At 40.7% G+C, this 22,907-nt stretch overlaps 2 protein-coding genes across 2 annotated transcripts; both read right to left on the bottom strand.

Moving 5' to 3' along the window:
* Positions 1-541: 541 nt before the first annotated feature.
* LOC140498109 (olfactory receptor 7A10-like) lies at positions 542-1,601 on the bottom strand. Its single transcript, XM_072599399.1, has one exon. It carries the CDS (start codon positions 1,544-1,546, stop codon positions 551-553), a length of 996 nt encoding a protein of 331 aa, XP_072455500.1. The 5' UTR covers positions 1,547-1,601; the 3' UTR covers positions 542-550.
* Positions 1,602-20,763: 19,162 nt separating this feature from the next.
* LOC140498108 (olfactory receptor 7A10-like) lies at positions 20,764-22,154 on the bottom strand. Its single transcript, XM_072599398.1, has one exon. The coding sequence runs from the start codon at positions 21,865-21,867 to the stop codon at positions 20,800-20,802; it is 1,068 nt and encodes a 355-aa protein (XP_072455499.1). The 5' UTR covers positions 21,868-22,154; the 3' UTR covers positions 20,764-20,799.
* Between the last annotated feature and the right edge of the window lie 753 nt (positions 22,155-22,907).

Genomic DNA, 22,907 nt, shown 5'->3' with positions numbered 1-22,907 from the left:
ACTGTGAGGGAGTACAAACCTCATTGCACAAACCAAAAAAAGTGAAGCTCAGAAAGCTTAACTGACTTCTCAATGGCAGACAGTTTACAAGCAGTATACTGAGCACTAGAAGTCTCATTTTATGGACTCACACTCAAAGCTCTTCTATAAAATAGCAACATTCTGATGAAGCAGAGTTGCAGAACTAGAATTAAATGTTCGATTCTTCCAGATTTGAGGCCATGTAATAGATCTGTCTCTGAGGAAGAGGGTAAAGTGAGGGAGAAAGGGAGGGAGGGAGGGAGGGAGGGAAGAGGAGGAGGAAAGAGGGAGAGAAGGGGAAGAAAGACAGAGATAGAGAAATAAAGAGACAGACAGAGACAGAGATAGAAATAGAGAGACAGAGACAGAGAGAGAGAGAGAGAGAGAGAGAGAGAGAGAGAGAGAGAGAGAGAGAGAGAGAGAGAGAGAGAGAGAGCCCTAGTCATTGTTTGGAATCCAAGATTTCTAATGGCCAGGTATTTGGTCACAACTAATAATAACACATTCCCAGGTCCAGGGCTACTCCCCATCACTGAGAGGAGGTTGGTCTGCTAACAAGTCTCCTTAAGGCATCCTTTATGTCCTTGTTTCTCAGGCTATAGATGAAGGGGTTCAGCATGGGAGTGATCACCGTATACATCACTGAGGTGATTGCGTTTTTCCAGGAAGAGTGAGCTGTTGAGGCGCTCAAGTACACCCCAAAAACTGTGCCATAAAATAATGAAACAACACAGAGGTGAGACCCACAGGTGGAAAAGGCTTTAAACTTTCCTCCAGGTGATGGAACTCTCAGTATGGAAGAACAAATCTTAGCATAAGAGAAAAGGATCCCTGTGAGGGGGAGAACACCCAGCAAGCTGGTTGCAAAATACATCAAGATGTTATTGATGAAGGTGTCAGAACAAGACAGTTTCAAAACCTGAGAAATATCACAGAAGAAATGGGGGATGCCACGGTCTTTGCAAAAGGAGAGTTGCATTGCCATCATGCTGTGGAGCAGGGAGATTAGAAGACTTACAGTCCAGGACAACAAAATCAACAGGCCACAAAGTTGTGGGTTCATGATGGACACATAGTGCAGAGGGTGACAGATGGCCACAAAGCGGTCATAGGCCATCATGGTTAGAAGCAAATTGTCCATACAAGTAAATACCATGAAGAAGTACATCTGGGCAAGGCAGCCAGCATAGGGAATGGCTTTGCTATGCACCAGGATGTTTCCTAGCATCTTAGGGACAGTAGTGGATACCAAACACAAATCTACCAAGGACAGGTTGGAGAGAAAGAAGTACATGGGAGTGTGGAGGTGGGAGTCAGAGCCAATGGTCAGCATGATAAGAAGGTTCCCAACTACAGTGACCATGTATATGCTCAAGAACAGTCCAAAGAGAGGCATTTCTTGTTCTGGCTTCTCAGAAAATCCAAGAAGGAGAAATTCTGAGTCATCTGTTTGGTTTACTGGTTCCATGTGGATGATAGATCTGCAGCAAAGAAATGGAAGAACAGGAAATGGAAATATAGGCATCCCTTGTTCACATAATGAAAAAAATCTAGGATAGGGACTTAAGACTTAGATTTCAATTACAGGTCTACCACCTTGTGACCTTTGGCAAGTTACTTCTCTCAATCTCAATTTCTTCACCTAAAAATGAAGGCTCTGGGTTAAGTGATACTAAGGTCCCTTCCAGTTCTCACATCCTATGAATTCTGCTAACATTAATAGCATGGTATTATATAACGTAAGCAATATATAAGTGAAATCACAAAAACTGCTTTTAGCATCAGCATCCTTGGAGCCAAGAAGTGTATTTGGGGGCCAGAACTTGGTGTATTCAGTTTCAAGAACCCTCTATAGGGAGGGCAGTAATGTGGCAGAACAGTGGGGTGGGTTCATTTTAACAGGACTTAGAGGCAAGAAACAAGTAAAGAAGGAATTTTTAACCTCGTTGAGTAACAGATCTACTTAGGCATCTGGTAAAGCCTATGGATCTCTTCTTAGAATAATTTTTTAAAATAATTAAAGAAAATGCTAAATTTCAGTTAGAAATTGGGAAAATGAACATGTAGTTTTCTCACCCAAATTCACATACAAATTCACATAAAATCTATCCAAAGACACCCTCCAACCCCTGAGAGGAGGCAATGGATCCCAGAGCAATAACTCCCAAAATCGAGGGTCATTTAAAGCATGACCCATTATTACAATAGAAACATGAAAATAACTCATTACCAAAATGAACAAAGCAGGCAGAGACCAGAAGTTGAAAAAAATGAACAAAATCATGAAATCAAGTCAACTCTGCTTCAGTCTTAGATCTAGAGTAGAATCCAAGATTCATGCCAAAGTCCGATAATGCAGGCATTTGATGATTTGGCTCAAACAATGCATTCATTATGAAAGCATTTTTCACAGGGTCAAGTCAAGTCAATATGGATTTATTAAGCACCTACTATGTGTCAGGCACAGTGCTAAGCTCTGAACAGAATGAGAATTGATGCATGAAATTATGGAGACAAATTTTGGCTCTATATCAGGAAGAAATTTCTAACAATTTCATCTGTCCACTAAATGAATAAGATTCCGAGGAAGTCATGAGTTCCTCATCACTGGAGGTCTTCAAGCAGAAACTACTGAGCATTTGTCAGGAGCACAATCTGTATGCCAGGTGTGAAACACTGACGTTATCTTTGATAATAGTAGCTAGATGTACATAATGATTTAAAATTTGCAAAATACTTTTAAGATATTATCTCACATGATCTTCACAACAACTCTGGGAGATAGAAACTATTATTATCTCCACTTTACAGGTGTGGAAACTGAGGCAGGCAAGGAAGTTAAGTGACTTGCCCAAGGTCACACAGCTAGTATGGATCTGAGGTCACATTTGAACTCAGACCTTTCTGACTCTATGCCCCACTGCACTACATAGATGTTGTGGGGAGATCTACGTAAACTGATATATAGTAAAATACAAAGAAGCAAGAGAGCAATATTTATTTAATGAATAAACAAAGCATGTGAACAGATCCCTCAAGGGAAGTGAAAAGCTGAGTAATGGAAAAGCCAGTGAAGAAAGTCCAGCAGAAGAGATGACAAAGTATTCCTCCTCCCCCATTAAAAGAGGTAGAGGACGGTTAGGTCACAGCGTTGCATCTGTTCTCCAGTAACAGCCTCTGTTTTTAATGCTGTTGCTTAATTTTTTTCTTTGTCAGATAGGAAGGTTCCCTCTGGATCTAGCACAGGAAGAAGCCCTTCCTAGTTCCCCCTAATCTTAGTGCCTATCTCTCTAAGTCTACTCCTCCTAAATTATACTGGGTATACAGTTGTTGGCATGTTGTGCCTCTCCCTGCCCCCACCCCCACCATTAGGTAGTAAAGTCCTTGAGGCCAAGGACTGCTTTATTTCCCCTTTCTTTGGGCATTTAGTACAGTGCCCAGAACATTTGTTTGTTGTTGTTCAGCTGTTTTCACACACATCCAACTCTTTGTGACCCCATTTGGGATTTACTTGATAAAGATACTGGATGAGTTTGCCATTTCCTTCTCCAGCTCATTTTACAGAGAAGAAAACTGAGGTAAACCGGATTAAATGACTTGCCCAGAGTCACACAGCTAGTAAGTGTCTATGTCCAGATTTGATCACAAGAAGATGAGTCTGCCAGGCTCCAGGCCCATTACAATATCTATCCAATAAACTACCCAGCTTCTCTGCCCAATTTACAGTAGGCACTGGATAAATGCTAGTTGAGTGGCCAAAATGACTTTCATGTAAAAATAAAAGACATCAACAAAATGTATTTTAAATATCTAAGAGTTGAAGAGACTTTAGAGTTTAGACTCTCAAAACCAGAAGAGACCTTCCAGCAAACATATATATACAGATATAGATAGATAGATAGATAGATAGATAGATAGATAGATAGATAGATAGATAGATAGATAGATAGATAGATAGATAGATGTCAGACCTGGAAGGAACCTTAAGGATCATCTTCTTTCTCCCCAACCCCCTCTTTTTATGCCTATAGAAAATCAGCCCCAAAGAAGGGCTCTATTTTGCTCATCATCTCAAACGGTGAGTCAGTGACAAAGCCAAGCCCAGAACCCAGGTCTTAGGATCATTCATTTAGATCAGTAAGCAGGGATATGCTAGAGCCAGCTCATACCAGCTTGTAAGAGCCAACTGTTAAATTTTCAGTATGGCCATGTAGAGTTCAGAAATTGTCCAAGTGCTACAAATCAGAGCTTGATTTACCGTTTTCTTGAGTATCTAGACTTAAGAAAATGTTAATAATACAAGTGAAACTTAAAGCGTGTAGTACATGCATTTTTTTTCTCATAGAATTAGTTGTTAAACATTGACCAGCACACCTCTGGTTATAAGAGACCTTAGCTTTTATGTATGTATTTCAACTTCCTGACTTTATACATTTTGTTCATGAAGAAATACAGGTTAGGTGAATTCTCCAAGTTCACAAAGGTAAATCATGTCTATTTTTTTCTCAGTACTCTCTAGAGTACTGACTCTAAAGTTAGAAAATTTGGGTTCAAATCCCACCTCAAACATAAATTACTTTCCCTTGGATAAATCCATCTCCCTCAGCATCAACTTCCTTGTGTTTAATAACAATAATAAAAGCAATAAAAATAACTAGCAATCATAAGGCACGTTAAGGTTTTCAAAGCATTGAATGTATTATGTAAATCACTCAGTCCTCACAACTTCAAGGAGTAGGTGCTTTTATTGTCATTTTACAGATGAAAAAACTGAGACAGACAGAGGTTAAATAGCATGCCCAAGGTCATACAATTAGCGTCTGAGGCAAGATTTGAACTCAGGCCTTCCTTGCTCTAAGTCCTACACTAGAACTTTCCAGTTCTGGATGTATGAGTCTATGATTCAATACTATTCATTTCCCATGGCCCCATTCTGTGCCTACCACTAAGATGGACAAGCTGGGGGAAACAGTCTCAATCTGTTGGCCCACAGTGCTCAGTCCATCAAGGTCTTCTCTTAAACCTGCCCAACTAATATTCCTGTTTTCTTCCATTAGAATTCCCAGTCTAGTACACCACACCAGAGCCACCATACTCAAAAGGGATACTTTTGGAAAATGAGACTCAGAGTGCCAGTGAAAGCAACAATCCTGCCATCCCTTCTCAATATACTTGGACATCCCCATCACCCAATTCTTGCCCTTCCCCTCTTTCTGAGACATCCATATATCTTCTTCTTGCCATGGTACCTAGGAAATCTCCCTCCTAGTTTCTAGATTCCTATCTAGAGCTCTGCCTTGGTTCATAGGAAATGGTCTCTGCTTCCCTATGAGTTTCTAGCAAGGGAGAGAATCCTTCCTTCCACTTCCTACACTTATCTCCTCAGATTGTGTCCCATGAAAGTTTGTCCCTGTGGACAACTTGCCTGTAGGGTTTCTCACAGCTCTGTCTTGTATAGTCAGGAATCTTCATGGGGCATCCATGGTTGGTGTGGAAAGGCCCCAGAACTCTGCCTCTGGAGGTAGCGTCAATGATCCCTCTGTCCTGACTGGGCTCCAAGCTGGGGCAGTTGAGACTTGATTGACCTGAGCTCTGACCTGGGCACTAGGCTAGGCTTGACTGAAATGGATTAAGGTCCACTGGACTGGGATCTCTGTTGTAATCATGACAACGACAATCTATATTTCTTTAGTGATTTACAGTCATAGAATATTTCCACAAATGTTATCTCATCAGGTACTGACATAAAAAATGATTAAGCAGAAAAGGACTTATGCCTGTCAGTATTGTGTGTCTCATCTGATTCCTCTGCAAAGTCCCTGGAAAGCCTAGCTATAGTCCCTAATCATCAGGCAGGTACACCCACTTTCAGTCTAAAATCCAGTGAGAGGAAGTAGTTTGTCTGAGGATCCAGAATTAGTCAGTGACCACATTGAGACCTGAATCTCAGTCTCACAAATCTGAGTCTAGGGATCTTTCTACTGCCATTCCCTGGTCCCTAGGCTGGGGTCCAGGGTCTGGGCTGTCATCTAGGCTCAGGCAAGGTCCCATGTTCACCTGGATTGTATCATGATCTGGCTTTTGATAAGCTTGGCACCACATTCCTGGGGTTCTGAAGAAGAACATGCTGTTCCCCTTCCTTTGTATTCCCGCCTCTCATTTTCTGTCTCCACCACCCAAACACTTACTGGATATCAAAAAGGAGCCAGGTTTGATTGACTCTGCTTCTGTCCTGGCTTGTTGGCAAGAAGGACAAGGAAGACAGCAGCTCTAACCCATGATGAGCATAAGAGAGTGGCCTCAAGCATGGTGACTGATGTCTCTGAGAGGCATGTGTGGGCTCTCTCTTCACCTGAGATAACTGATTTGTGGGGCTGGGCAGCAGAGGGAGCAGGAGAATTATTACAGTTCCTGGGGCCTATGAGGCTAAATACCCTCAGCTCCTCATTAGAAAAATAAATACATTGTCTTTCTTTTCCCTGAGCAGCTCAGTTCCCTGGGGGGCAGAAATTTTCCTAATGATGAGAGCTGTCCAACAATGAAAGACTATCTCATGGGTGACCAAATTACCCATTACACAAAGGCTGGATGACTTCTTTGGTTTGTTGTAGATTGTATTCATAATTTGTAGAGGCATTACACTAGATGACTGCTAAAGTCACCCCTAGGTAACAGCTTCTAAATCTATGAATACTCTGTCTTAGAAAGCCCTGAGATTCCCATCACTGAAAATTGCCAATGACAATATGGATGACTATTTTGCTGTTATATTGAAGAGATGATTCCTCCCTAAGGAGAAAGAGTAGACTGGATGATCTCCTAAGTCCATCCTAACTCAAACAATTTATGAACAATGTATGGTCTACCTCATAGCATATTGAGTTCCACATCACTGAAGTTTTTAAGCTAGGACTGGATAAACAAGTGGAAAGGGTAACGGATTTTGAATCAAAGGAATCAAAACCACTTTTTCTACTGAACTTCCCTGGCATTCAGGTTCTTCATGTGCTAAATTAGAGTGTTAATCCATTGTTCTATGGTCTAACATTTCATATTTTAAAGACCCTTTACAGTATTAACATTTTATATTCTAGGGCCCATTCCTACACTGAAATCTCATGTTTTGTATTCTAAGGTAACTTCCAGCTATAATATTGCATTTATATATTATATTCTAAAATATTTCAGCTTGAATATTGCATGATCATTCCAGGTCAAAATTGTATGTTCCTGTGATCCTCTTATTTGTTTGGTTTTGCAAAACAAAAATTCAGTGGAGAAGGAGCAAGAAGAAAGAGAAATAAGAGGAGGAGGAGGAGAGATCCTCTGCAATATCCTTAGCAAGTGTTCATCTAGACTCTACTTGAACACCTCCAGTGATAGGGAAATCACTACCTACAAAGGCAGTTCTCAAATAAATTCATAAATTATTCAAACTGGAAGGAACTCAGAGATCACCTAGTCCAATAATGAAGTACAGAGACAGGGCAAAGAAAAGGGACTGATAGAGCAAAAAAATGAAAAAATGAAAAGAATAAAGGATGATGTTGAAGGAATGAAAAGGTGTCAGATAAAGGAGTATATGTAGTGAACCTCACCCCCTGAGTGTAAAGAAATATTATAGGTACATGTAAGCTGTGCTGATGACTCATATCTCATATGCTGGTGAATGAATACGTTCTATCCATTCAGTTGACCTCATGTTCCTTGATGTCACAGACCATTTTTTGTTTTGCTTTGTAACCCCAGAACCTAGAATGATGTTTTACATGTAACAAATTCTTAATAAATGCCTATTGAATTAATTTGAATTGCATAGGATAGGATAGGACAGGACTGAACTGGATTGGACTAATTGGACTGGAGTGGGCTCTAACAGACTGAATTGGATTAGTTTGGATAGGGTTGGATTGGGACAGGGAAGCTAAACTACCAGGTTCTGGTAATGGAGTGTGTTTGTTTGTGTTCATCCTTTGTTGCCAAAGAAGACCATGCCATGAGAAAAATGATGACGTGACTTGCACTTGTCTTTGTTTTGAGTGAGGGAGGGCTATGCAAGGTCACCAACTTCACTTCTCCTTCAGAGCCATCTGAATCCAGTGACCAGATATTCATCAGGATGACTGGAGATGACGTAGGATGCACTGGGAGACTTTGGGCCCTTTCGGCCAAGGTCTTTGCAGGTACTCACTTAGGATAAAGTAATGCACATTGATTAAATAGGCCTGTTTAAGAAGTAGCCAGGGCATGTCAAGTGCAAGTCATGTCATCATTTCTCTGACGGCATCGTCTTCTTTGGCAACGAAGGGTGAACACAATCCTGTGAGTGGACACAGCTGGCTGAATGGGGACCCAGCTAGCTGGGTAACTCAGCTCCTCCTCTCCTGTTTGCCTCCCCCTTCCCTTCCTTCTCCTTTCCAAAGGAAGGTAAATTTGGGCCAAAAGATGCCCAGCTGACTTAGGTTTTACTGGCCAGTTTCCTTTCCTTTACTTTACTTTCCTTAACTTTCCTTTCCTTTCCTTTCCTGCCCTGTCATGTCCTGTCCTGTCTTTTCCTTTCCCAAAACCTTAAACTTAGTGCACTTTGAAGCTGGGATGCCAATGGGCCCCTGCCTAAAGGCTCTTACGGACCCTCCTGGCTTTAGAGTGATTATCAATAGTCACTGTTGTTGTTTCCCTCCCAGCCTAATGTCTTTCTTTTACTTGGCCTCAATAATGTAATGTATCAGTTACTCAAAGGCCAGTTTAGATGGATTTAGAGTTGTTCTAAACCAGGTTGAGCACAATAACTCTCAGAGTGTCTACTAAATTACAGAGAAATTTTGACATATGTGCTTGGGAGAAGTATCCATGCAAATGAAATCGTAAATCTTTGATATATTGGAGCAAGTACAGAATTAATCTGATCGTGTTTTGGAACAGCAAAAGGGATGTTTACTATTATGTGTAGGAAAAATGAGGAAGTATGGTCAGGTTGTAGGAGCAAAAAGAATATTGAGGGTAAAAACAGCTCAGAAGATTTGGAAGAAAAGAGGATCCTCTGGAAACCAAAGAAAAAGCTAAACCTGGAAGTACAGAGCTTTCTACAGAGCCTTCTTCTAGCTCTTAAATTCAACACTTTCCAGGAGCCAGGAAAAGGCATAAAATACTAGAAAAACCTTTGGGCATTGAGAACTGGAAGTATCTTCCCAAACAGAGTGAGCAACTCAGAGAAAATGTTCCTGTCTATTATCCTATGCAATGTGGCTCACAGTGAAAGTTGCTCTTGTCCTATGGGCTAAGATGATGCTTCCTAAACACCTCATTTGGTGTAGTTAGACTGTTTTACCAATGGAAGTCAGTGGGAACATTTGGCTGGTATAGGGAATGAGAGGGCAAAAAGAAGAGTCCTTCACACAACAGGAAGGAATCAATGAGCCAGAAGGTACTTTATAGAACAAACTTGGAATTTCAGAACTAGAACATAGAATATTCAAGCTTAAAGAAATCTTATAACAGAGAATGTCAGAATTGGAATAAGACCATAGAAGACTTTGAAATGTCAAACTAATAAATTTGTATTTTAGCCTCAAGGCAATAGGGAAATGTTGAAAATTTTTGAGCATGGGAGTGATATAGTTAGTCTTGTGCTTTAAGAAGATTGTTGTGACAGCTGTGTAGATGGATTGGAGAGGGGAAAGGTGAAAGTAAGGGGTCCAGTTAGATTATTGGAATAGAAAATGAAAAGTGATTAAGGCATCATGGTGACCATTTGAGTGAAAAGGAGGAAGTCAATTGTAGAATACTATGGGGGTGGAATTGAAAAGACTTGGCACTGATTACATGAGAGAGATGAGTAGTCAAGAATTTGGCAAATAGAGCTCTGAGGTTGTAAATGTGCGTGACCAGGCTAAAAGCAGAGTAGCATTCTCAAAACAATAAGAGAATTTAAAAGATGGGCAGGTTTAGGGGAAATTATAAGGAATTTTGTGTTTAACATGTTGAGTTTGAGATGCTTCTTATATATCTAGGTATAAGGTGTCCAGCAGGCAGCAAGATGGGATACTGAGACTAAATATAAAGACCTGGGAGACATCTGCATGGGTAAAAAGAGGGAGACGGACTTGGTTATCTCTCAGGATTCATCCAGCTCAAAATCCTATGATCCTATCACATACAGACTCACACACATACACAAACATACACATTCACATAGAAAGACACACAAACATAGCAGGCCTTAGATCTAGAAAGGACAACATAGAACATTCAGTTGCTATTTCAGCAAGGATCCCTTGAAAAATGGTTTAGTATGTCTACATGTATGCACTTTCATGTGTGTGACATACACCATTATCCCCTCCCAGCCTAAGACCTGGAAATCTAAAAAGGAAGAGAAGAACTTTAGGAGTTACACTCTCCCTTTTATCCCCATTCTGCCCTCTTCTCCCCAGCCTCAACTGTTATGCCTCTTTTGAGAAAGATCTGGAAAAGATTTCATTAACTAAAGAAATTATAAAATATGGGAGGGTCTCAGCTTCCTTCCTTTGGAGGCAGCATGGCACAAAGGAAAGAGCTCTGGATTTTGATTCAAAGGGTCTAATTTTAATTCTTAGCTCTACTATGCCAATGGGTTGTATTGAGCAAGGTGTATTAACCTACTTGGGCCTCAGCATTCTTATTTGTAAAATGAGGTGGTTGGACTAGAAGTTACTTCTGAGATCTATGATCATCCCAGCACAGAGCTCAAGCCCAACACCCCTAACAACAGAAGAATTCACATTCAGGGTATTCCTCCAAGTTTCCTGCAGTCAAGGTCACGTAGTGGAAGGAAAGATCCCTTTTTTCCCAAAGTTCCCAGCTTATCTCTTCATTGCCTGGCAGAAAGAGCCCTGGACTGGGAGACAGGAGACCTGTCTTCTACTCCTGATTCTGCCATGGACTCCCTGTGTGATCTTGGAAAACGAGTATTAGAAAGTGTATGGGGCTCCTAATGTAGCCACCAGAGGGTGCTGCTTGCCTCTAGTCTGATCTTATTCACGACAAACTCCAGTCACCAGGCTGAACCACACTCCTAATGGTAACTATGCCTTCTACCCAATACCAAATAAAACTCTGGGAAGGATCAAGCTTTCTATGATTCCCAGAGAACTAATAACTACTTTCCCCCAATTATGCCTCTTTCTGATTGGCAGCTGCTTGCTTCTGTCTCAGATATGTGGTCAGGACCAATTTATCTCATCAAAATAATTCTTGAGACCCCACCCCCAGGAAAATTCTCTTAATCTATTGTATTTCACTGAACTCTAGTCACATGAGTAAAGCATCAATGAGTTGACCAAGAAAGCAACCAGAAAAGCACATGGAGCTTCTTTACTGGTAGACACAGAATCAACAAAAAAAAGAAAATTAGAATATATTTAACCACTGCTCTGTGACTGGTTCTTAAAGTTTCTTCCAGTCCCAGACCACCTGCAACTAGTTCATATTAGTGTTCTGGATCTAATAATGTTAGGGAAAATACAATTTAGTTGTTTTGGGTTCAAACAATAAAACACAATTCCAAAATTGCAATTCCCCTCACAAGTGCCCAGAGGGTTACAATCAAGTTAATGAAGGAGTTCAGAAAGATTATCCTCTTCCTCATAGTATGAGGAAGGACTGGGAAGGATGGGAACTCCTAGGGTAAAAAGAAGATTCTCCAGCAGCTTGTCTTCCTGCCAGAAACTCTGCCCAAACCATGCCTCCAACAAGCTCATTCCTCCCTTCTTATACTTATTATACTAGTTCCAAGGCATTGTAGTCTCATTGGAGGAAGTTAGTGCATGACCTGGAGTGGTCCCACTCTGACTCAGTCACCATCTTTAATCCTCTCCTTCTTCTGTGTTCTTGGGGGGAAAAACCATAGTATCTGCCTCCTTGGCAGCCATATCTGGGCCATCTCTATTCTGATCAACTGTCTGAGAATATAGGAGTACAGATTTAGTGCTGGAATAGTGATGATCCTAGAGATAGTCTAGCACAGCCCCTTTATTTTAGAAATGGGGAAACTGAGGCCTAAAGAGGTAAAGTGAAATGCTCAAGGTTGTCTAGGTACTAAATGCAGATGTGGTATTTGAACGTGGTTCTGCTCCATTCTCATTACTTTTTCCACTCTGCTACGTTGACTCTTTGGTTCCTTTCACAGAAAACTGGTTTCATGAGCACCATCACATTCAGAGGCTTCATGAGTGGAGGTCATCCAAAGGAAGGGAGCCTGACACTCCCTCCTCCCCCCCATCCAGATAGTGATGGCAAGAAGAGCTAGACTAAAGACTAACAGGGAGTTAGCAGCAGAGCTGAGAGCAAGACTCCTATATCTTCCCTCTCAGGATCAGCCCTTTCCATTGCACCCACTCTTCCCTGAGTCTTCTTATATCTTCTCATAATATAATTATAGAGAAAACATGAGTAAGAAGAGATAAGCAGATGGGTTTCCCTAAAGGAGATGAAGGACTTTGAGGGGATATTGAGTGAGTTATTCTTCTCTCTGGACCTCAATACCTTCCAGCAAAATATCCCCTGCTTAAGTATAACTTTCACAGAAACCCCATAAGGATCAAGTGGGAACTAGAAAGAAATTCCTCCAGCTCTAGAAAGGAAATGTTTCCGCTATTATCACTCCCCTGCCCCAACTTCAGAGACAGGACCCTGCCTTCCTCTCCCTCCTCACTGACAGAAATCTGCTAGAGGCCCCTTTTCACACATGGTGAGTCTCTCTCTCTCTCTCTGTCTCTTTCTCTCCCTCTCTCTCTCACACACACACACACACACATAAACACATACATACACACGTATACACACATGCATATATTCATTAAGAAACACTCAGAGAAATACAAAAATGCACACAGAAACCATACAGACACTCAGATATATACATACAAACATACAAATATGCATAGAAATAATCATAGTCTATGAATGAGTTTCTTACACACAAAAAAAACCATACACACATATACACAGTTCTTCCCTACCTCCAAGGCAACAGAGGAAGATGAGGGGCTCTCTAGATCAGGCCCATGCGCGTTCCTTCCTGAGACTCCCCCAGCGCCTCTTTCCTCATACACTTGCCCCATGTGCAATTTTCAAGATGCAGCTCCAACCCCAGATTCTTTTGACATTGGGAAAGCAGAGGCAATGGATAGGTCTTCTATAGTACCAGGGGCACCCTTCCCTTATATGTGGAGCTCTCCAAGTAGCTATCCCACATATAAAGCATTCTTAAAAACCATAGTTCATGAACTCTCACTGACGTTTTCTTTTTCTGTCAGCTAGAACAAAGACATTTAAGGAAATAGTAAGGGAACAAAGTGATAGTAGAGTAATCCTTCCATTAACCTTGGGCACATTATCCCACAAATATATGTGTTTATGTATGTATACATATGTGTACATGTTGTATATGTGTATATAGAAATATGATCAGTAGAAAGAGTGGGAACACATGGAGATCATGAGTGAGAGGCATATGTGTGGAGAATGCATGTGACTATCATACAAATATAGGGTGAATTCTAGGTGAATGGTATTCACCAATACCAGCATGGGTTAGTATGAGTCATTGCCAAGAGTGATGTAGGATGATGTAAACAGGTGCAGTCAAGGCTAGAAGCCCCTTTAGACTTCTTTGCTCCCATTGTCTTATGGAGCAGCATGCTGTGGGTGATGGTCCTAACCAACAATGTGAGACTTGGGTTTAAATATGGTTTTCAGACAAAGGGCCTGCTGTGACAGCTGACATTTCCCCTACAGCTTCTTGGAACCACAGGTAAGAGTTGGGCGATAGGTGTACACCAAAGGTGTACCAAAGCCTAAAAAGGGCTCAAGTCCTCACACCAGAAAAGCTAGTCCTCCCTGAATACCTCATAAACCCCTAGAGAAGTTACAACACCCAGAGAGCCATTAGGAATTGGCCAGTGAATGGTCCATCCCCAGTGCTTGAGAAGGGAAGCAAGAATTTCAAGTCATGAAGGAAAACAAGAAACAAATATTTGAGAAGGGGAACTTGGTGGTAACAAGTGAAAATGAAGAGGTTCTTGGCTCTGGAAGGTATTAGTTCAATGGAAGATGTCTGAGTGCCTCATTTAGGTTCAAAAAATCAACTTCAAGATGGAGGAAACATGGCCACAGAGCAATTTCTCTGTAAAGATCTGGTGGCCTCAGTTACTGAAACCTCAATGAGTCATCATTCAACTTGACTGATGTGGTAATCCAGAAAACTAATGAAAACACAAGCCTAATGAAATGGCATAGTAAATAAAGTAGCAGCTTTAGAAAAGGCATACTGACAATCAATAAGTATTTATTAAGGACCTACTATGTGTCCGACATTGTGCTAGGCACTAGAGATGCAAAGACAGTGATGCAACAATCTCTGCCTTCAAGGGGTTTATGTTCTATCATAGAATACATATTATATACATACATATTTTTACATATTTTGCATATATACACATACATAAGCATAAATATGTAAGCAAAATGAGGCAGTTTGATAGGAGATTAGCACATAGAGAGATCAGGAAAAGTTTCATGTAAAAGGCTGCATTTGAACCGAGAATTTTTGATGTGGGGAGTGGGAAGAGGCAGAGATTCTAGGACATAAAGGTGAGGAGAGAGAGTGTTCCATGCATGAGTGCAAAGACACCAGGAGTGCTATGTTTAATCAAACATGTGACTATATAATGTGAGAAGGTATATAAATAAGCTTGGAAATATAGTATCATATCAGATTGTGAAGGGCTTTAAAAGTGAAATAGTGGAGCTACTCTAAAAGCAATAAGGAGCCATTGAAGGTTGTTGAATAGGGTAGCAACATGGCCAGACTTGTGTTTTAGAAAAATCACTTTAATGATTCCATGAAAGATGGATTAGCAAGGGAAGAGACTAGAAGAAAGGAAACCAACTAAGAAGCTACTGCAATAGAAAAAGTAAAAGGTATTAAGGACCTGAACAAAAGTAGTGGCTGTGAAAGCAGAGAGAGTAAAATTCTCTCAAGAGGTCTTGTGGATGTAGGAATGACAAGATCTGGTGAATGGTTGGATATATGAAGTGAGGGAGATTGAGGAGTCAAAAATGGCACCAAGATTAAAAGAACTGGTGATTGAAAGAAAAAGAGACGTTCAGAAGACAGTGGGTTTGAGGAGAAAAAGAATAAATTTCAGTTTAGATAGCTTGAGTCTGAGATGCCTAAATCTCAATTCGGATATTCAATCTGAGCTGTCCAAAAGATAGCAGGCAATGTGGGACTGAGGGGAAGCTAGGTGGCACAGTGGATAGCCAGGAAGACTCATCTTTCTGAGTTCAAATCTGGCCTCAGACACTTACTAGCTATGTGACCCTGGGCAAGTCATTTGACCCTGTTTGCTTCAGTTTCTTCATCTGTAAAATGAGCTGGAGAAGGAAATGGCAAACCACTCCAGTAACTCTGCCAAGAACCAAATGAGGTCACAAAGAGTCAGACTTGACTAAAACTGACTCAACAACACCAATAACAACAACGTAAGACTAAAAGAGAGATACCAGGGCTGTATGTATAGATCAAAGAATCATCTACATTGAGATGGCCACTGAAATCCTTGTGAGCTGATAAGATAACTAATTAAGACAGTTTAAAGTAAAAAGAAAAGAGGACTTAAGATCAGTCCAGGTGGAATACTCACATTTGGAAGACATAATGTGAATGATGAACCAGAAAGGGGGCCATTAGATAGGTAAGAGACAAGTGTCACAAAAACCTGGAGAGATCAGTATCTGGGATGAAACAGTGGTAAATACTGCAAAATAATGCAGAGACATCAAGAAGGATGAGAACTGAGAAAAAGACAGAAGAATTGGCGGGTAAGAGATCATTAGTAGTTTCAGATGAGTAGTGAGAATGTTAGGCAAATTGCAAGGGTTCAGAAGTGCATGAGGGGAGAGGAAGTAGAAGCAATAGACACGGAGAAATTTTTCTAGAGGTTTTATTATGAAAAAAAGAAGATATAGGATGACAGCTTGAAAGATAGCTTACAGAAGGTTCTAGTAAAGGTTTTTTAAGACTGGAGGAAATTGAGATATGTTTATAGGAAACATGAAAAGGATGGTAGATAGGGGCTAAAAATTAGATGAGGGGATAATGGTGGGAGTAATCTAGGTGAGAAAGAGATCTACCAAGGGGACGTGTAGATGGGTTGTCTGTGGCTAGAAGGAGCATGTCTTCATTAGAGAATAGTAAAATAGAAAAGAATGGGAGCTGAAGACAGGTAGGTTCAAGATGCAGAGAAAAGGATGGGACCATCTATTTCCCATATGAGTAAAGGTCCCCAGCTGAGAAAATGGGGACAGAGTTTGTGGGGGTAACCTCTATGGGGAATAGAATTCAGAATTAATGATGGAAGAGGAAAGGGATTGGCTTGCAACAGGAAGGGCCCAGTTGAGAATTAATAACAAATTTGTAGTGAATGTAATCACCTTAATTGTATGATTTCCTTCACATCTGTTTAGCAGCAAATGAGAAAAAATGGAGGAGGCAGGAGGCAGAGGTAATTACTACAGGTTTCGGTTTGGGCCAGGTATGAGTGCCAAGACAGTAAAAGGTAGAAGAGGACAGTATAAAGGTCACCTGGTTAACTATAGGTTCATATTGGGGAAGAGAGGAAAGATAAGTTAGAGCAGGGATGAAAGTCTGAGAGACTATTAAAAGACTGAGGTATTCAATGCCCCCAGTGAGGCTGAAGACATTGGGAGAGACAGAATGATGGGGAGTTTTGATCTAATATAGCAATTTGAGTTTTTTATCATAGAAGCAGGTCATTGTGAGTAATCACAAGAAAGGGTGACCACCCTTACGTGTAACTTAGGTGGAGAGGGAGTCATGAGAGTTGAGGAGACTGAAAAATTGGGAGGTTAGAGTGTTTAAAGGGGCATTATCATGCATATTGATACCCCTCCCCAAGATAAGGGCAGGAGTTAGGGTAGAAGACTGTGAACTGGGAATAAGGAAGTGATAACCGCACTGTACCCTCCTCTGCTCAGACCACATCTTAAGCATTATAAAGTCCTCCTCTAGAAAGGATGTGGATAAGAACGTCAGAGTCCACAGAAAGGAAATGGGCATGGTTCATATCATATGAGGATTCATCGATGGAAATGAGATCTTTCCAATCTGAAGGAGAGAAAAGTTAAAGAGGACTCAGCAGTTCTCCTCAAGTATTTAAAGGGCTGTATACATTTCCTGGAAGACAGCAGACTTCCCTATTGTTATTGGTTAGTGCACAGCATTTGCAGAAAGTCAGCAACCACCAGTGTTGTCTCTTCTGCCTCTAGCCCCCTTTGAGGATCTGTTAGCTGAGAGCAGCTCAGGGCCTGCAAACATAATTTCTTGCACTGCATGCAGTTCCCTTCTCCTCAGAGGTTTGTGACCCTTCTTCTTCAAGGAAGAAATCACAGTCATTGCTCAGCTCCAGATGTTCAGTGGTCATTCTTACTTTTCATCTTCTGTGTCACTTTCCTCTGCCCTGTCTGGACACAGGTCCTAATCTCCCTCTGCTTTTTTTTCTTCATTTTTTAAAAATTGAAGAGTTTATCCATTAGCATCATCAAAAAGTATTTATTAACCACCTATAATGTGCCAGGACAAAACGGTCCCCGCTCACATTCTAATGTGGGAGATAACGTGCAAACAATGTACATACATACCCCAAAAAGATGCAGAGTGTAAAGGAGAGAGATTATTTCTTTGAAAGGGGATTCTTCAGTGTCTATGGCAAACCAATATGAAGACAGAGGGCCAGAAACAAGCTAGGAAATTTCCCAAATGTGGAAAGAGCTATGGAATCCCAGATGATACATTGCATTGATCCATAGGGTTGAATTCAGAATGCAGTCACTGGAGGTTTCTTTATTTTCCAGCTGTTTGAACCCCATACACTCAAGCATGTATACTAGAAAGGATTTACTGCAACATGCAAATATGCCTCAGAGACCTTAACAATGTCACTGCACTAGTGGCTTGGGTATAGAACCTCCTATGGATAAATTCTTCCAATCTCTCTCTGTCTCTCTGTCTCTGTCTGTCTGTCTGTCTGTCTGTCTGTCTGTCTGTCTCTCTCTCTCTCTCTCTCTCTCTCTCTCTCTCTCTCTCTCTCTCTCTCTCTCTCTCATCTTCTTAAAAAGTCACCTTGCCTTTCTGTAGGCTTATCGAAGACAACACTCAAGCTAGTATGGGCTGCTACCGATTCCACATTTAGCATCACATGGCATATCCACAAAGAACACACAGAGCTTACACTGTGTCACACTAAGATTCTGTAAGTTTCTCTGATTTCTAAAGAAAAGGATAAAGGGACAAATGTAGTAATGATGATGAAAGTAAAGTTAATTAAAATAAAAATAACACTTTCTATTTTTCTTTCTTCAATTACTCATCTAAGTGACACATGATCCTCAAAGGTTTACCAGCATAGTATAAAATTTGATAGGTGTTGCAAGCTTAAATATATTTGAAAATTCCGAGACAGCTATTGGTCTGTTGACCTAGGCCTAGCTTAATTGATTGCATAGAGATTGACCCTTAAAAAGTTGGCCCACAGGTGATGAAGAGTTTTTGTTCAGATTGCTCATAGAAACCATCTACAAAAATACAAAGGCTTGGAATTGAAGACGGTGGAGTAAAGAAGGAAGGAAATATTTAATAAATGTCTATTATGTTCCAGGCACTCTAGTCCTTTACAAATATGATCTCTTTTGATCTTCACAACAGTCCTGGGAGGTAGGTGCTACTATTATTACCTTTTTACAGGTAAGAAAACTGAAGTTGACAGGTTAAGTGACTTGGGCTCAAAGTCACACAGCTAGTGAGTGTCTGAAAGCAAATTTGAACTCGGGCCTTACTAAGTCCAGGTACAACTCTTTATGCCCTGAACCACCCAGATGCCCCTTGTTTCCTTAATTCTTGGGGCCTGGCCCAAGCATTACTGCTGTCTCCTCTGCTTCTGAATCTATGACTTAGGACAAGTTCTATCTGTACAGGGAAACATCCCCATTGAATAAATCATATGGTCAATTTTCTCTCATTTCTTTCTAAAATGGAATTCATATCCCCCACATCCTCTTGTCCCAAACTTGACTTTCCTCCAAAATTCCCATCTTTTGTTGAGGGTACCATCACTCTTCTAGTCACTCTAGTTTACATTCTCAGACTCATCCTCCACTTTTCCCAATCCTTCAACAATCACATTCAATCAGTTCCTAAGTATGATCTAGTCTACCCCGAAACATAGCTCATACACGGCTGAGTGATATAATGGATAGCTTACAGGACTAGAGTCAGGAAAAACTGAATGTAAATAAAATATAAATATATTAAATATATGCATATATTAAAAATATGAAATATAAATCATGCCTCAGATACTTGCTGTCTATGTGACACTGGGCAAGTCACTCTGTGCCTCAGTTTCCTCATATGCAAAATGAGGATTTAATAGCACCAATCTCCCAGGGTAACTGTAAGGGTCATATGAGCTATTGTATAAAGCATGTTGCAACCCCTAAAACACTATATTAACATTAGCTTACATATCTATACATCTATATACATATATATGTACATAATTATTTCTATCCCCTTCTATCCATTCACATAACCTCCAATCAGTCCTATAAACCCTGGACTACCCTGGACTTCCTAATTAGCCTTCTGCTTTGTGTGTTCCCCCCTATCTCCCTGACCAAACTCATCCTCCACACAGCTGGCAAAACCACCTTCCTAAAGCACAGGTTGTACCTCAAATGTTCCTTCTACTGCTACATTTATCACCCTGTGACCATATCACTGCCTTATACAGGAAGCTTTTGGAGATCCTTACTGCCCATTTAAGAAAATAAAAAACTTTTCTCTTTGGCAATGAATCCTCCTCATGCTCTGGCTCCAACGTTACCTTTCCACATGTTTCATTTTATACCCCTTCAAGTATTCTGTGTTCCAGGTAAACAGGTTTACTCACTATTCAGCACTCCAGCTCCCATTTCTGGGTCTGTCTCCCATGTTCAGAATGCATTCCTTCTCATCCAGAGCCTTTATAAAATTTTCCTTATTTCAAAGCTCAACTCTTGCACTATCTCACACTAAAAGTCTTTCCTTATCTCCCTGTTTCTTAGTGTTCTCTCACTCTTGCCACATTTGTTTATCTTATTAAATATCATATCCTGCCCCCACAGAATATAAACTCTTTGAGAACAAGGACAGTTTTTAATTTGTTTTCCTTGTATTCCCAGAAATTAAAGGAGGGCCTTGAACATAATTGCCTCTGTTACTACACAGAATATTTCATAAATCATTTTCATATGCAATATGTTATGTTATGCACAGAAGGAAAATTTTAAAAACATTGATGGAGATATTATAATTCTTACTTCAACAGATAAAGGAACTGAGTCTCTGAAAACTTCTGATTTGCCAAGGATTTAAAGTGGTGGACCAATAACAAAAACCCATATCATGAGACATAAGATCAAGAGTTCTTTGGTAAAAGCAGACTAAGTGCTGATGAAGCAAGATAAATAAAGCCAGAAATCATTGCCATTGAAGTGCTGGGAAATACAGGCCAGGAAACAGAAGTATAGTTATCTACAATCAAAAAGTTAAGAGTCAGCCAGAAGAACACAACCCTGGGCAGCTCTGAACCTTATATTTGGAATCCAAGATTCTGACTCCTGGGTACTTGGTCTCAGCTAACAAAGTTATATCCCTAGGCCCAGGGCTATGACTCATCATTGAGAAGAGCTTGATCTGCTAATGAATTTCTTCAATGCATCCTTTATGTCCTTGTTCCTCAAACTATAGATGAAGGGGTTCAGCATGGGAGTTACCACAGCATACATCACTGAGGCAACTATGCTCTTCCAGGAGGAGCGGGTAGCCGAGGAGGTCATGTATACTCCAAAAACTGTGCCATAGAATAACAAAACAACACAGAGGTGAGACCCACAGGTAAAAAAGGCTTTATACTTCCCCTCAGCAGATGGGAATTTCAAAATAGAAGAACAGATCTGTGTATAAGAAGTCAGAATCCCTGTGAGGGGAACAATACCTAGCAGGCCAGTTGTAAAATAAATCAAAATGTTGTTAATGAGGGTATCAGAACAAGCAAGCTTCAAAACCTGAGTAATATCACAGAAGAAGTATGGGATTTCATGGTCTTTACAGAAAGACAGATGCATCATCATGAGACCATGAAGGAGAGAAGTTAAGAGACTAAGAACACAGGATATCAGAACCAACAGGACACAGAGCAGTGGGTTCATGATGGCCATATAACGCAGAGGGTGACAAATGGCCACGAAACGGTCATAAGCCATCGCAGCAAGAAGGAAGTTGTCCATACAAGCAAAGACTGAGAAGAAAAACATCTGAGTGAGGCAGCCAGAATAGGAGATGCTCTTACTGTGTGTCAGGATGTTAGTCAGCATCTTGGGGACTGTGGTGGACACCAGACAAAAATCCACCAAGGACAGATTAGAAATGAAAAAGTACATAGGGGTGTGGAGGTGGGAGTCACAGACAATGGCCAGAATGATAAGCATATTTCCAAGAAAGGTGACTGTATACATGCCCAGGAACAGCCCAAAGAGAGGCAGCTGCTGCTCTGGCTTCTCAGAAAGTCCCAGAAGGAGGAATTCCGAGATCCATGTTTGGTTAGTTGGTCCCATGTGGATAATGTCTCTGCCAAGAAAGAGATGGGAGGACATGAGATAGAAAATGCAGAAATTCTTCACACAGAAGAAGTAATCCAGGACATTAATTAGGAAGCCTATGAATTGGGTTCCCCACTCTACCATTTACCGTGCAACCTTTGGCACATCATGTCTCCCCTCTGATCTTCCATTTCCTCATCTTCTAAAGGGATAGGACTAGGTGGTTCCTTCTAATCAGATGTGACACCACTCTGTCTGTGAGGGGCAATTGCAATAGCCAGAGCACTGGGTTTGGAATCAAAAGATCTGGTCTAAAATCCCAACTCTGTACTTACCTCCTTTGAGACCTAGGATGAGTCACTTACTCTATCTAAAGACTCAGTTTGTTCATTTGCAAAAAAGACTTTGGATGAAATGGCCTCTTCAGTCCTTTCCAATTCTAAGTATATGAGCCTAGGAGCTATGTGTTCTAATCTCTTTCTTTATGTGGAATGTTTTTTATATTTTTCTTAGTGACTGCTTGTGATCTAGTTTATATGCCCTTGACTTTACAGCTGAATTTTTTTAATGTGCTTCTGACATTAGCTCTGGGACCCTAAGAAAGTCAGTTACCTTCTAAGTGCTGCAGGAAACTTTGTAAGATGATGGATGCAAGGAAGGTGATATGCCTATCCTAATTTTTAATGGGCAGATAGATAGATGGAGGAATGGATGGATGGATGGATGCAATTGCTTATGTAACTCCAGTTACAAAACCCATTGGTATGGGGCTGTCTCCTTTTTGGTAGAGATGAATGCCATGCTCTGTGTGAGGTGCAGAGTACAGCTGGAAGGAGAACTTCAACCTCATTTGAGTTCTCTTCAGCATTCAAGTCATTCTGGGCACTTCTGGCTTCCAGCTTCAAAAGGGAAGATGGTTCAGACCAATCCCTTGTCAAAGTGCTGAAGAAAAAGATTCTGGGAAGACATAAAAAGAGCTGGCTATCTCCATCATGTCTTCCCAAAATCTCTTTGTCCTGAAGTGGTTAGTGTGAACTTTCTTCCCTCTCAAAGCTAGAACCCAGAAGGAGGGGAGGAATTTTACAACAGTTTTCTCAGATTGAGATCTTCTTTCTCAACTATATGGAGAACTGAGTCAAATTAATAATAATACAAGTCATTTCCCAATTGATAAATGATCAAAG

This window comes from Notamacropus eugenii, chromosome 4 (assembly GCF_028372415.1).
Source record: "Notamacropus eugenii isolate mMacEug1 chromosome 4, mMacEug1.pri_v2, whole genome shotgun sequence".
Taxonomy (NCBI): Eukaryota; Metazoa; Chordata; class Mammalia; order Diprotodontia; family Macropodidae; genus Notamacropus; species Notamacropus eugenii.
This window is presented reverse-complemented; position numbering and strand designations above follow the sequence as displayed.